This window comes from Mobula hypostoma, chromosome 4 (genome assembly GCF_963921235.1).
Source record: "Mobula hypostoma chromosome 4, sMobHyp1.1, whole genome shotgun sequence".
NCBI classification, from domain to species: domain Eukaryota; kingdom Metazoa; phylum Chordata; class Chondrichthyes; order Myliobatiformes; family Myliobatidae; genus Mobula; species Mobula hypostoma.
The window spans coordinates 105,604,388-105,616,524 of record NC_086100.1 but is presented as its reverse complement, the minus strand read 5'-3'; the positions used below and the strand labels follow the sequence as shown (position 1 = coordinate 105,616,524).

Below are 12,137 nucleotides of genomic sequence, written 5' to 3'. Positions count from 1 at the left end.
CTGTTGATTCACAAGCAACAGCAATTGATAACTATAATATGGAAATGAACTGTGACAGTGTCAACAGCATCAGAGAAAACCTGGGTATAAACAAACAAACCAACAGAGCATCCGAACCACAGCGCACAATGTGAATCATGCATAAATCCTGCAATCAGTGTCAAATGCGTGCTTTTCAACTGAAAAACACAACACTAACCCACAATGTCTACGGCTATTTGCATTACATAGACAGACAATGCCAAAAGATACACCGTTATTAAAGTCAAATAAGGCAAACAACAGATGCAAGGTTTTACCAGGAGTTGGACAAATCATACTCGGACCATGCAATACCTCAATTAGTTCGACTACTGAATTTAAAATAAAAATCAACAGAATCACTGCTTGGAAGTCTATGCAAAAATTAAGCAAGTTTAATAGCAGTAAATGCAATATTTTAGGATTTACAGGAAAGATAAGGACTATGGGGTATCCACCACAAAATAATAATAATAATCGGCATTTGTTTTGGCCCAATTTTAAAAAACTCAACTGCACTCGCCATTGATATTTTCAGAGAAGCACAATCCATCTGTTGTTGTGATTGGTGGTGAAAGCATCAATGATTTTCTGGATGTCAAGTGCTTTGGTCCTCCGGCTGTTTATGGCCAACAGGGGCAAGTTGCTGTTCTGAGCATCGCCGCTGCTATTCCTTAGGTAGTTTTTGAGGCGTCTCAGGCAAGAGAAACTCCGTTTGCATGAGGCAGATGTCACAGGTAGAGTATGCAGATTAGTTTGTACAAACGTATAAATCTATAAATATATCACGGTAGGGTCTCATTAGAGCTAGAAATTCCGCTGTGTCATTCACTGTCTGTCCCTGCTTTTGTTTTATTTCCAGCAGACACCGAACCTGATGTAGCTCTGCAGTCAGGTTCACTTCAGTCACTCCATAGTATTGGGCCATTGGCCAAAGCCAATTCTTGTCTAAGAAGAACTTGTGTTTGGGACTCAATGCTGAAACTCCAGTCAGAACACCCCCAGTCTCAATTACGAACCATCATTTCATTTCTGTCAGAAGTCTGTCTATAACCAGATAGAAACAGTGTTTGCGAGGGTCATCAGAGGATGTGACAGGTGTGCGTTCAGTTTGGGCCTCAACAACAAAATCATGTAGGCGGCGGGGTGGCTGAGCCTGTCTCCTTTCATGTGGTCTGCCTTGACGCACAGGTCCCGAGCTCTTGTCTGAATTTCACTCCATGATTCCTCTCCCCATTTTGCTGAGAGTGCATCGATAACAGACTGAGCCATGTCCACAGCGGATGAAAGCTCCAAACTGGGAGATTGTAGCTGGTCTGACATGAACTTGGTGACTCGGAATAAATTCTCAGACAGAGTAAGAAATAAAGCAACTGCTCGTCAATCAGTCCATTTACAGCTCTGGCCTCCGTTTTCCTCCGTGCATTTGGTTGACCCCTAATATCCTGTAGTGTAGCTAGAATGGCAGGGAGTGATTTCCTTAAAGCCCACAAAGCTGTATACTGCCATGCCCAGCGTGTATCTGATAATTTCTTCAACTCCACGGGCTATGCAGTTGATTCCAGTTCTCTCTGTTTCTTCATGAAAAGATTGTGGGCAACAGAGTTTGAAAAGAAGTTGTAAAGCAGCTGCACAATTTTAAAAAAACTCACCCGCTTGTTGTACATTTCTCACAACATCCACTAAAACAAGGTTAAGTCTGTGAGCATGGCAGTGTATAAATAATGCCTGTGGGACCTCTTTCCTGAACCTCTCTTGCACCCCGTTATTGCACTCGGACATCACTGCCACCCCGTCATAACACTGACCTATACACGCGTTCTTATCAATAACACACTGGGTGAGTGTCTGTTCAATGCTTTTAAGAAGCGACTCTGTCCAACCCTTCTGCTGGAGTGAAGTGCAAGAATTCTTCAAGCACTGTTTCATTATTCAAATACCGCACCACCACTGATATTTGCTCCTTTTTACTCAAGTCTTTACTTTCATCCACCATGATGGCAAAATATCCAGCCTGCTTGATTTCTGCTCTTATTTGACGTCTGACCATATCTGCCATAATACCCATAATTTCAATTTGGATATCGTGATGGGTGTTTTTGCATTTCCAGAATTGTCCTCTTTTTTTTTTAGCTACAGTCTTATCAAACTGTCCAATTACACTGAGCAATTCAACAAAGTTTCCCCTATTGCCAGATCTGTCATCCCCCCGGTGTCCTCGCTGGGCAATGCCTTGGCACGCAGAATAGCGTAGAGACTCAACCACTGCTCTCATATACTCACGATTTTCTTGGACAATCTTTGCATGTCCTTGGTCAAGCATATTTCCCAATCTTGAACCATCTTATTTTCTCAATCTGAATTCAGCCCATGCTTCCATAGCAAACTTATGAGCTGCACTTACACGGTGGGTTATGAAAGCTGTTGTAACTTTCCGCCAGTTGGGGTAACCGCTGACAGTGAAGGTAGACTCAGAATGGAACCCATATCCTCCTCACAGGAAATGCCTGCATGCGAAGCAAAACGTAGTATCTTTCGTGATCGAATATTCCAGCCAGTCAAACTAGCCATGAATAAAACTCCTTTGCTGATTGCCAAACTGTTGCAAGCAGCGAAGGGTACTTTTTCAATGCTGGCCGACGGGGCCTTTCCTCAGGCTGCTGGCTAACATCGCTAACAGTATTCCCACTAGCACTAACAGCAGCTTCATCCACATTCTCTTCCGAATCCCGCTCCATTTCTTGTTCCCCTACTTCGCCCTCACACTCCTTCGATGAACTGTTGTTGTCCTCATCCCCACTTATTTCTTTCTGCATGTCACTTCCAATTAAGACAGGCCTTGGCTGAGACACCACTGATTCCATGAGGTCATTTTCTCACTAAAAATCGATCCATTTTTCACGCCAGCCAAAATATTGCACGTGCCAGGCCCACGCTAGCTTGTAAAAGCACTATGTGTGTATGTGGGGCATCCGTTATTCTCGCGAGACCATGGATCTGCGCCTGGATGTATACTATCGATCTCTTGCGTGAGTGAGAGTGAGTGACATCACCACCTTCGGTGCCCTTAGATCAGCTTAACTGATCTGAGGACAGCAACGGCAAGACATTGACAACGAACAAATAAGCAGAAGTGTAGAGTGGATCTGACAGAGTTTACAACTTTATTGCTGCGTGGGTACTATAGTAATTGGGGACGTTGTTTCACTAGATCAACTGGAGAAACAAGCTGTATTCAAAACTGTACAGAGAAAGCAAAACAGCTGCAATTAGTATGTGAAATTTCAGTTAATTTCTTGGTGGTGCTACGCTGGTGCTGTTGCAATTTTTGCTGGGGCTATAGCACCAGCTAGCACCACCTTAGCGCTGCCCCTGCTGAAGGTAGATAAGTCCTTTTACATTGTATGTCAGTGATTTGGAGGACAGAATTAATGGCGCTGCAGCAAAGCTTGTGGATGATACAAAGATAGATGGAGACACACATAGTGTTGAGAAAGCAGGGACGCTGCAGAAGGACTTGGACAGATTAGGAGAATGGGCAAAAAAGTGGCAAATAGAGTACAGTATCAGGAAGTGTATGGTCATACAGTTTAGCAGAAGGAATAAATGCATAGACTATTTTCTAAATGGGAAAAAAATTAAAAATCTGATGTGCAAAGGGTCTTGGAAATCTTTGTGCAGGTTAATTTGCTGGCTGAGTTGGTAATAGGGAAGGCAAATTCAATGTTAGCGTTCATTCTGAGAGGACTAGAATATAAAAGCATGGATGTAATGTTGAGACTTTATAAAGCACTGGTGAGGTCTTACTTGGAGTATTGTGAGCAGTTTTGGGCCACTTATCTAAGAAAAGGTGTGCTGACATCGGAGAGGATTCAGAGGAGTTTTACAGGATGGATGTCTGTGGGCCTTTACTCACTGGAATTTAGAAGAATGAAGGGGGATTTCATTGAAACCTATGGGATGTGGAAATACCTTGATACAAGTAGACGTGGAGAGGATGTTCCCTATGGTGGGGAGTTTAGGACCAAAGGCATCTCTCAGAATAGAGGTACATTGCTTTACAATGGAGATGAGGAGGAATTTCTTTAGCCAGAAGGTGATGAGTCTGTGGAATTCATTGCCACAGGCATCTGTGGAGGCCAGATCATTGGGTGTATCTAAGACAGAGGCTGATAAGTTCTTGATTAGTCAGAGCCCACAAGGTTACAGACAGAAGGCAGGAGAATGGGATTGAGAGGGAAATGGGTCAGCCATGATCAATGGTGGAAAATACTCATGGGCCAAATGGCCTGATTCTGCTCCTATGTCTTATGGCTTTACTGTCTCTTTGCTTTTGTACTTGTAGAGTTTAGTTTTGTTTTGCATATTGATTGTGTCCGCCCTGTTGTATGTGGTCTTTCACTGATCCTGTTTTGTTTCTTGTACTCACTGTGATTGATTGCCTGCAAGAAAATGAATCTCAGGGTTGTATATGGTGACGTATATGTACTTCGATAATAAATTTACTTTGAAATTTGAACATCTAACTTTGTTCGGTTTTTCTAACTACCTCTTGATTGACTCTGCCAGTCACTGTCCCCATATGTAGCTGAGTCTCTGGGCCCCACAGCAATATCATCAGCTACCTCAGAAACAAGACTGAATCTGAGATAAGTCATTCTTAACCCTAGAGTAATGCCTTTGAAGAATATTTTTTAACAGCCAATTGTTTGTTGGTCAGTTTAAATTACTAGTTTTACTTTTTGGGATAGAAGTGTCGTGATTCATTTTGAAATAGTCTGAACTTGTATTATTTACCCTTACATTAGAATTGTCTCAACATCATATTCCAGCGTAGAACCTGATGGTTACTCTCATGGAGTTGCATAGTGGAAATGTGCTTCACCTGGCCAACATTAGTAACAGATAACACAACCACTACTCAAGCCTATTTCCAGTATTCATGGGAAGCTATTGATGCTGTTTGCTAAATAGCATATCAGTGGAGGAATTAGATGGAGTTGGCATTGTTAAAAATGGCTAATCATTTTAACTCAAGGATTCTAGGCAGCTCCATAGTTCGAGGGGAATCCACTTCAACTAAGGCATTTGCTCAAGTTAAGTCTGTCAAGCTTCTGACCCAGCTTTGACAGACACCTGTAACCCAGTGAGACATAAAAATCTATTCCTGCGGAAGCAGTAAGACGGCTTTTCTAATTGGAAAAAATTTCAGTCATTTTATTCTTCCCACATTTATTCCCTCTAGTTCTCGCTCTGGAAATAGGTTTGAGAGTCAGGCCAGTCAGACAGTGTCCAAAATTAGTTTCCATTATTTCACATTGGAATAACCCAGCCGCTTAAGCCAAGTTTCAGTCCTGAGGACCAATTTCCATTGATCATCGTGCTTTTCATTTGGAGAGGCACAGTAGCGTAGGGGATAGCACAACACTTTACAGTACAGGCGATCTGAGTTTAATTCCCACCACTGCCTGTAAGGAGTTTATTCATTCTCTCTGAGACCGTCTGGGTTTCCTCTGGGTGTTCCAGTTTTCTCTCAAAGATGTAGCGGCTGGTATGTTAATTAGTCGTTGTAAATTGTCCCACGATTAGGCTAGGATTAAATTGGGGGGTTGCTGGGAGGCACAGCTCAAAGGGCTAGAATGGCCTACTCCATGATATATCTCAATAAATAAATAAATAAAATTAGGATGTACACCTATTGTATATCATCCCAAAGACAAGCCAAAGTTTCCGAGTCAACACAGTATTATGGTTCCCAAAATGCAACAAAGCATACCTAAAACAAATAATTCAGATTAACTCAATGTGCAATGTACAGAAGTTCTGTAGATTGCATACAACTTCCATTTTAATACAATCATATTGTAGGCAAAAAAGTGTGTAGTCTGACATTCTGACTTGCACTTAGGTAAAAACATCAACCCCTTGTGCACAAAAGGAGATTTGAAATAAGGTTGTTATAACTAGTTTCAACTGCAATGCCAGCTACTACTATTGATACAGTATCTTAGGGGACATCTTAGGGAGTTCAAAAAAGTTGTTTGGTATGCTGATTTTTAGTAATACCTTACAAGAAGAACTCAACATGTTGCTTTAATATACTTGAGACTGTAATTTTGATATTCAGCAGAAGAGTTGCAGATCTTTGCATTCCCTGTTTAACTCTACTATACACTGGAAACAGCCCATCCAAGAAGAAATATGACTTCATTCAACAATGCTGCTCACATCTAAGAATATCAAATATGCAGCCAGTGCATTTCATTTTGTATATTTTTGATTTTCAAATAATATAAGAATTGATTCTGAAACAATATGTGTTTATGTTAACGTGTTAAAAATGTGTTCTAAGAATATATTTAATGCATCACTGTTTTAAGTATGATTGAGATTTTGGAAAAATATATGTGAATTGCCAAACACCTTTAAATCACTATATTAAATATCTGCCATGTGAAAGATCCCCTCTACTCTCAAGCCTCCAGAGTGCAGTGTCTTTCGTGAGCTTTCTACCTGCTGTGGAAGAGATTAAGGCGAGACACCAGACTGCCAGGTCACCCATAAGAACCAAAAGTCTTTGGTAATTTCATAACTTAGTGAAAAGTCCATGTAAATTCTGAAGCAAGTTATCCATATACTAATGTTTTTTAACCTTACTTTCAGGACATTCCATGTATAAGTTTACCTCATTAATGGAAACCTTACAAAATTATTCTTAAGCTATTTACAAGCCCCTAAACAGGCTAAGTTTATAAACAGCAGTCAGCATAAATCTACCCATTCAATTTTAAGCAGTGGAATGCAGAAGAATGCTCAAAATTATCAAAATGAAATGCAATTTCAGATGCAAATATTCTTATAGTTTACAGTCAGAATTTAAGAGCTTCATTAAACCATGGAAAAGAAAAGCAAGTTGTATCCATGGTAGTCAAAGTTGGGTAGAGCATGTCACAAAATGCACAAAATTATATTCTGTGGATCGCGCACTATTTATTTAATATAAATATTCAATGTGAAGTTTGGCTGGTTAGCTTAGTAATGCCCTTGGTAATTGGTTTACTTAATGTTTTAGTTACTATGTGTTAATTCATTAAGCCATGCTTAATTAATTGTGAGAAATTCCAACTGACAGTAATTATTCAGGAAGTAGGATTACTTCTAAAAGAATTACACTGCTAAAGCAGTGTCTGGGTGGTAAAGCTTCCACACACAGGATGATCCTGGCCTACTTCTTTACATCTGACTACAGATTTCTGTAAAACCTATTAGCACTTCCAGCGCTAGACCCATAGGGTTATCTGGAGAGCTGGGCTGTATTAGTTCACAAAAAATATTATGTCTGTTTCAGACCTGTATGAGAATGAAATAATAAAATGTCTTGAATTTGGAAATAACTCGAAAAATGTGTAGCTTGGGTGGGTGGTGGCCATGTGACCCCTTCCCTATGTCACAATTTCGTTTCCATAGTGACGACCAATCAGCTGATTAATAAGTATATAAAGGCCAAACGTTGTAAAACAGCAAGAAGAAGAAGAAGATACACCACAAATGAGCATTGCTCTGATAATGTTTCCTTGTATGGTGATGAAATGTTGCAAATGGATTGCCAAGATCGAAGAGTAACTCAACCCAACCATGTCTTGATTTTGTTGAAAATCACTTGTTCATTGTTTCATATGCTTGAATGGAATTAAATTTATATCGTAAACACACTGTTAAAACTTATACTTCTAAACCCCAGCTAAGTACATAGAGCGGTGTACAGTACAGAAGGTATATAGTCAGTGTGAAAGTTACATAAATATGCATCCGTTCATCTCTTGAGACCATGGATTTGTGCCTTGGAAGGTTTTCCAGGGCGCAGGCTGAGCAAGGTTGTATGGAAGACCGGCAGTGCCTATGCTGCAAGTCTCCCCTCTCCACGCCACCGATGTTGTCCAAGGGAAGGGCACTAGGACCGATACAGCTTGGCACCGGTGTTGTCGCAGAGCAATGAGTGGTTTAAGTGCCTTGCTCGAGGACACAACTTGAGGCTCGAACTAGCGACCTTCAGATCACTAGACCAACGCCTTAACCACTTGGCCATGTGCCAACACTGAAGTTACATACAGCTATAATATATTGTCAGAATAATCATAGGTAGTTGTTATAGAGTACTACAGCATAAACATGTTCTTTAGCCCATCTAGTCAGTGCTGAACTGTTATTTTGCCTAGTCTCACCGACCTTCACCTGGACCATACCCCGCCATTCCCCTCACATCCATGTACTTATCCAAACCTAAATGTTGAAATAAAGCCCTCATCTACTACAGTTGTATCCACAGTTGTACTACACCTACAAGAGCTGAAGTTCCTCCTTTTAGCAGTAAACTCGGGGGGGGGCTGGGAGGGGGTTGTGTTTCAGTTTATTGACAACTCCTTGGAATAGAGATTTTTAAAAATTAATTCAAAGTGCTAAATTTCAGAAACAGTGGTTTATGCCTTTTGTACTTCACTTCCAAAAGTTGAGTTGGTATACTCACTTCAAAGAATTTGGAGCACCCACAGGAAATGAGGAAATTAGAATGTTTCATGCTCTTCGGTCACTTTTTTAAATAACTGATCTAATGTTATTTCTATAGCAGAATGCAGTGAGAAAGAGTTCAGAGAAGTTGTATCAAGGCTAAAAGACTGGTTCAAAGTGTTACATGAAAATGGAAACCACAACAAAAAGACTCACGCGTTTCAGAGGCAGGACAAGGACCGAGTTAGTAAGTGCTTTTTCATTATGTTTTCTTTATTTAATATTCTATTTTTCTTAAGCAAGATGTAATATAAAGCCTTTCACTTATAACCAGTTGTCATGTGAATGTTTTATTTTGTACAAGTTAACTTCCTGGTCTTTAATCTAGCGCAGAAGGTTAAGGAACAATTGATCTGAGGAGTGCTGGAACTGGATCCAAAATGACATGGTGATAGAAGGCAGAGGATAGTCTTTCTGTATGGAACTCTGTACTGCAGGGATCAGTTCTGGGGTCTTTGTTGTTTGTAATAGATATAAATGACTTGGAAAGAATGGAAGTGATCTGATTAGTAATTTTTTGTATGATGGAGTCATAGCAAAGAAGGCTGCCTTAGGATACAGCAGCACAAAGAACAGATGAAAAGTTGGGCAAGGCAGTGGCAGATGGAATTTAATCCTGGCAAGAGGTAGGTATATTTTGTGAAGCCAAGTTCTGGAAGTAATTGGCAGTGACCTGAGGGAATATTGATGAACAGGTGGACCTTGTGATGCAAGTCCATAACTCAATGAAAGTGGTGACATAGCTGAATAGAGTAGTGAAGAAGGCAATTGGTAGCTGTACAAAATAATTAGTTAGACCACGTTTAGAGTATTAGAATCAGAATCAGGTTTATCAACATGTGACGTGAAATTTGTTAATTTAGCAGCAGCAGTTCAATGCAATACATAATCTAGCGGAGAGAAAAAATAATAATAAATACAATAAAAATAATAATAATAAATAAACAGGTTGATCAATTATATATATTGAATAGATTTAAAAAGTGTGCAAAAACAGAAATACTGTATATTAAAATAAAAGTGAGGTAGTATTCAAAGATTCAATGTCCATTTAAACATCGGATGGCAGATTGGAAGAAGCTGTTCCTGAATCGCTGAGTGTGTGCCTTCAGGCTTCTGTACCTCCTACCTGATGGTAACAGTGAGAAAAGGGCATGCCCTGGGTGCTGGAGGTCTTTAATAATGAACGCTGCCTTTATGAGACACCGCTCCCTGAAGATGTCCTGGATAATTTGTAGGCTAGTACCCAAAATGAAGCTGACTAGATTTACAACCTTCTGCAGCTGTATATAGTTCTAATTGACACACTACAGGAAGGACATGGTAGCAATAATGAGACTGCGGAAGAAATTTGCAAGATTGTTGCTTGGGATGAAGGACTGTAGTTCCAAGGAGAGTTGAATTGAATTGACTTTATTTCTTACATCCTTCACATACATGAGGAGGGTAAATCTTTACATTATGTCTTCGTCTAAATGTGCAATGTGCAATCTTAGTAATTTATAATAAATAGAACAGTCAATGTAACATAGAATACATTCAAATCAGCGTGAGTTAATCAGTCTGATGGCCTGATGGAAGAAGCTGCCCGGAGCCTATTGGTCTGGCTTTTATGCTACGGTACCATTTCCCAGATGGTAGCAGCTGGAATAGATTGTGGTTCCCCAATGAACCTACAGGCCCTTTTTACACACCTGTCTTTTTTAATGTCTTGAATCATGGGAAGTTCACAATTACAGATGCACTGGGCTGTCCACACCACCCTCTGCAGAGTCCTGCGATTAAGGAAGGTACAGTTTCCATAGCAGGCAGTGAGTGATGCAGCCAGTCAGGATGCTCTCAATTGTGCCCCTGTAGAAAGTTCTTAGGATTTGGGGGCCCATACCAAACTTCCTCAACTGTCTGAGGTGAAAGAGGCGCTGTTGTGCCTTTTTCACCACACAGCTGGTGTGTACAGACCACATGAGGTCCTCGGTGATGCCGAGGAACTTAAAAGCTTAAACTTAAAGAGATTGAATGGGCCAGCTTTATTCCCACCAGACAAGGGATAAACATTGGATAGATTTTTTTTCCCCTCAGAGTTGGAGAATCTAGCACTCAAGGGCACAGGTGTACCTAGAGACAGGAAAAATTTAAGGAGATCAGAGAAGTAAGCTTCTCATACAGTTTGGTAGTTTTCTGGAACAAGTTATCAGAGGAAGTGACAGAAGCACAAACAATTACACTGTTTAAAATGAAATACTTAGAAAGGGAGATACTAAATAGAAAGGCCTAGAGGAATATAGATTTAATGCAGGAAATAGGCTTCGCATTAGGAGGCATTATGGTAGGTATGAATAAGCTGGGTTGAAAGGAACTGATTCTATCTTCATAAAATGCTGGAGGAACTCAGCAGCCCAGGCAGCATCTACGGATAAGTGTAAACAGTTGATGTTTCAGGCCAAGACCCTCCTCTGGATTTCTTTAGTTTCTGTTTCTGTACTGTTCAATTCCGTAATTCTGTGATTTAATATGTGGCGGTGATGCCAAAATACAAACAAAGAGGCAGAGAAAAAAGATTATGAATCTGCCTTATTTTGCATTTTAAGATATATTACAACTTGCAAGCCCTAATTCCAAATCCTTTCCCAGTTTCCAAAACCTTCATTTATTAGTCTCCTGAGTCACTGTATCCATCTCTATCTGAGCCCAGCACTAAGCATCATAAAGCCTCATTCCCCAGACAGTCAATCCTTCAGAGCCCCCATTCCAGTCTCCCACCTCCAGAACTAATTTCCCAGTCTCAATCTTCATTTTCCATTATCAGTTTCTTGTCACATTGTCTACTCCCTTTCACTCTTGTTCTCTAATCCCTATTATCGGTATCTACTCATCCACATATTTCCCATTTTCCTGTCATCTGATCAAATATTCTAGAGTTTGTCATTCCTAGTATGATTCTAAATTCAGTGGTCTCTTAGCCCCTGGTTATTAGTCTCCCAAGCCCTAGATATATGCCTGTGGAATATACCATTTATGAATCAGTATCTTTTAGAACTCAATCCAAAAGTCTTAAGAAAAATAATGTTTGCACTTAGAGTGTAATAATATTAGACCATAAGACATTTTAAGTACAACGAGGCCATCTGGCCCATTGAGTCTGTGCCACCATTCAATCATGGCTGATCCTTTTTTTTAATCTCCTCTTCAACCCCAGTTCCCAGCCTTCTCCCCATAACCTTTGATGACATGTCCAATCAAGAACCTGTCAATCTCTGCCTTAATTACACCCATCGACCTGGCCTCTATAGCTGTATGTGGCAAAAATTCCACAAATTCACCACCCTTTGGCTAAAGAAATTTCTTGGCATCTCTGTTTTGAAAGGGTGCCCCTCTTTCCTGAGGCTGTGCCCTCTTCCCGCAGACTCTTCCACCATGGGAAACATCCTTTCCACAACTTCTCTGTCTAGGCCTTTCAACGTTTGAGAGGTTTCAATGAGATCCCCCTCTCATCCTTTTGAATTCCAGCGAGTACAGACCCAGAGCCATCAAACGTTGCTTGTATGATAACC

At 40.4% G+C, this 12,137-nt stretch overlaps 1 protein-coding gene across 4 annotated transcripts in view; it reads left to right on the top strand.

Annotated features, from left to right (window-relative positions):
• Positions 1 to 12,137, top strand: part of spock3 (SPARC (osteonectin), cwcv and kazal like domains proteoglycan 3) — a 518,883-nt gene that overhangs the window by 439,571 nt on the left and 67,175 nt on the right. For 3 of the 4 annotated variants that reach the window (XM_063046336.1, XM_063046337.1, XM_063046339.1), the window contains one exon: positions 8,645 to 8,773. In XM_063046336.1, coding sequence (XP_062902406.1) covers positions 8,645 to 8,773 — 129 coding nt within the window. The remainder of the gene's footprint in view (positions 1 to 8,644; positions 8,774 to 12,137) is intronic. The other variant, XM_063046338.1, reaches the window with a different exon arrangement.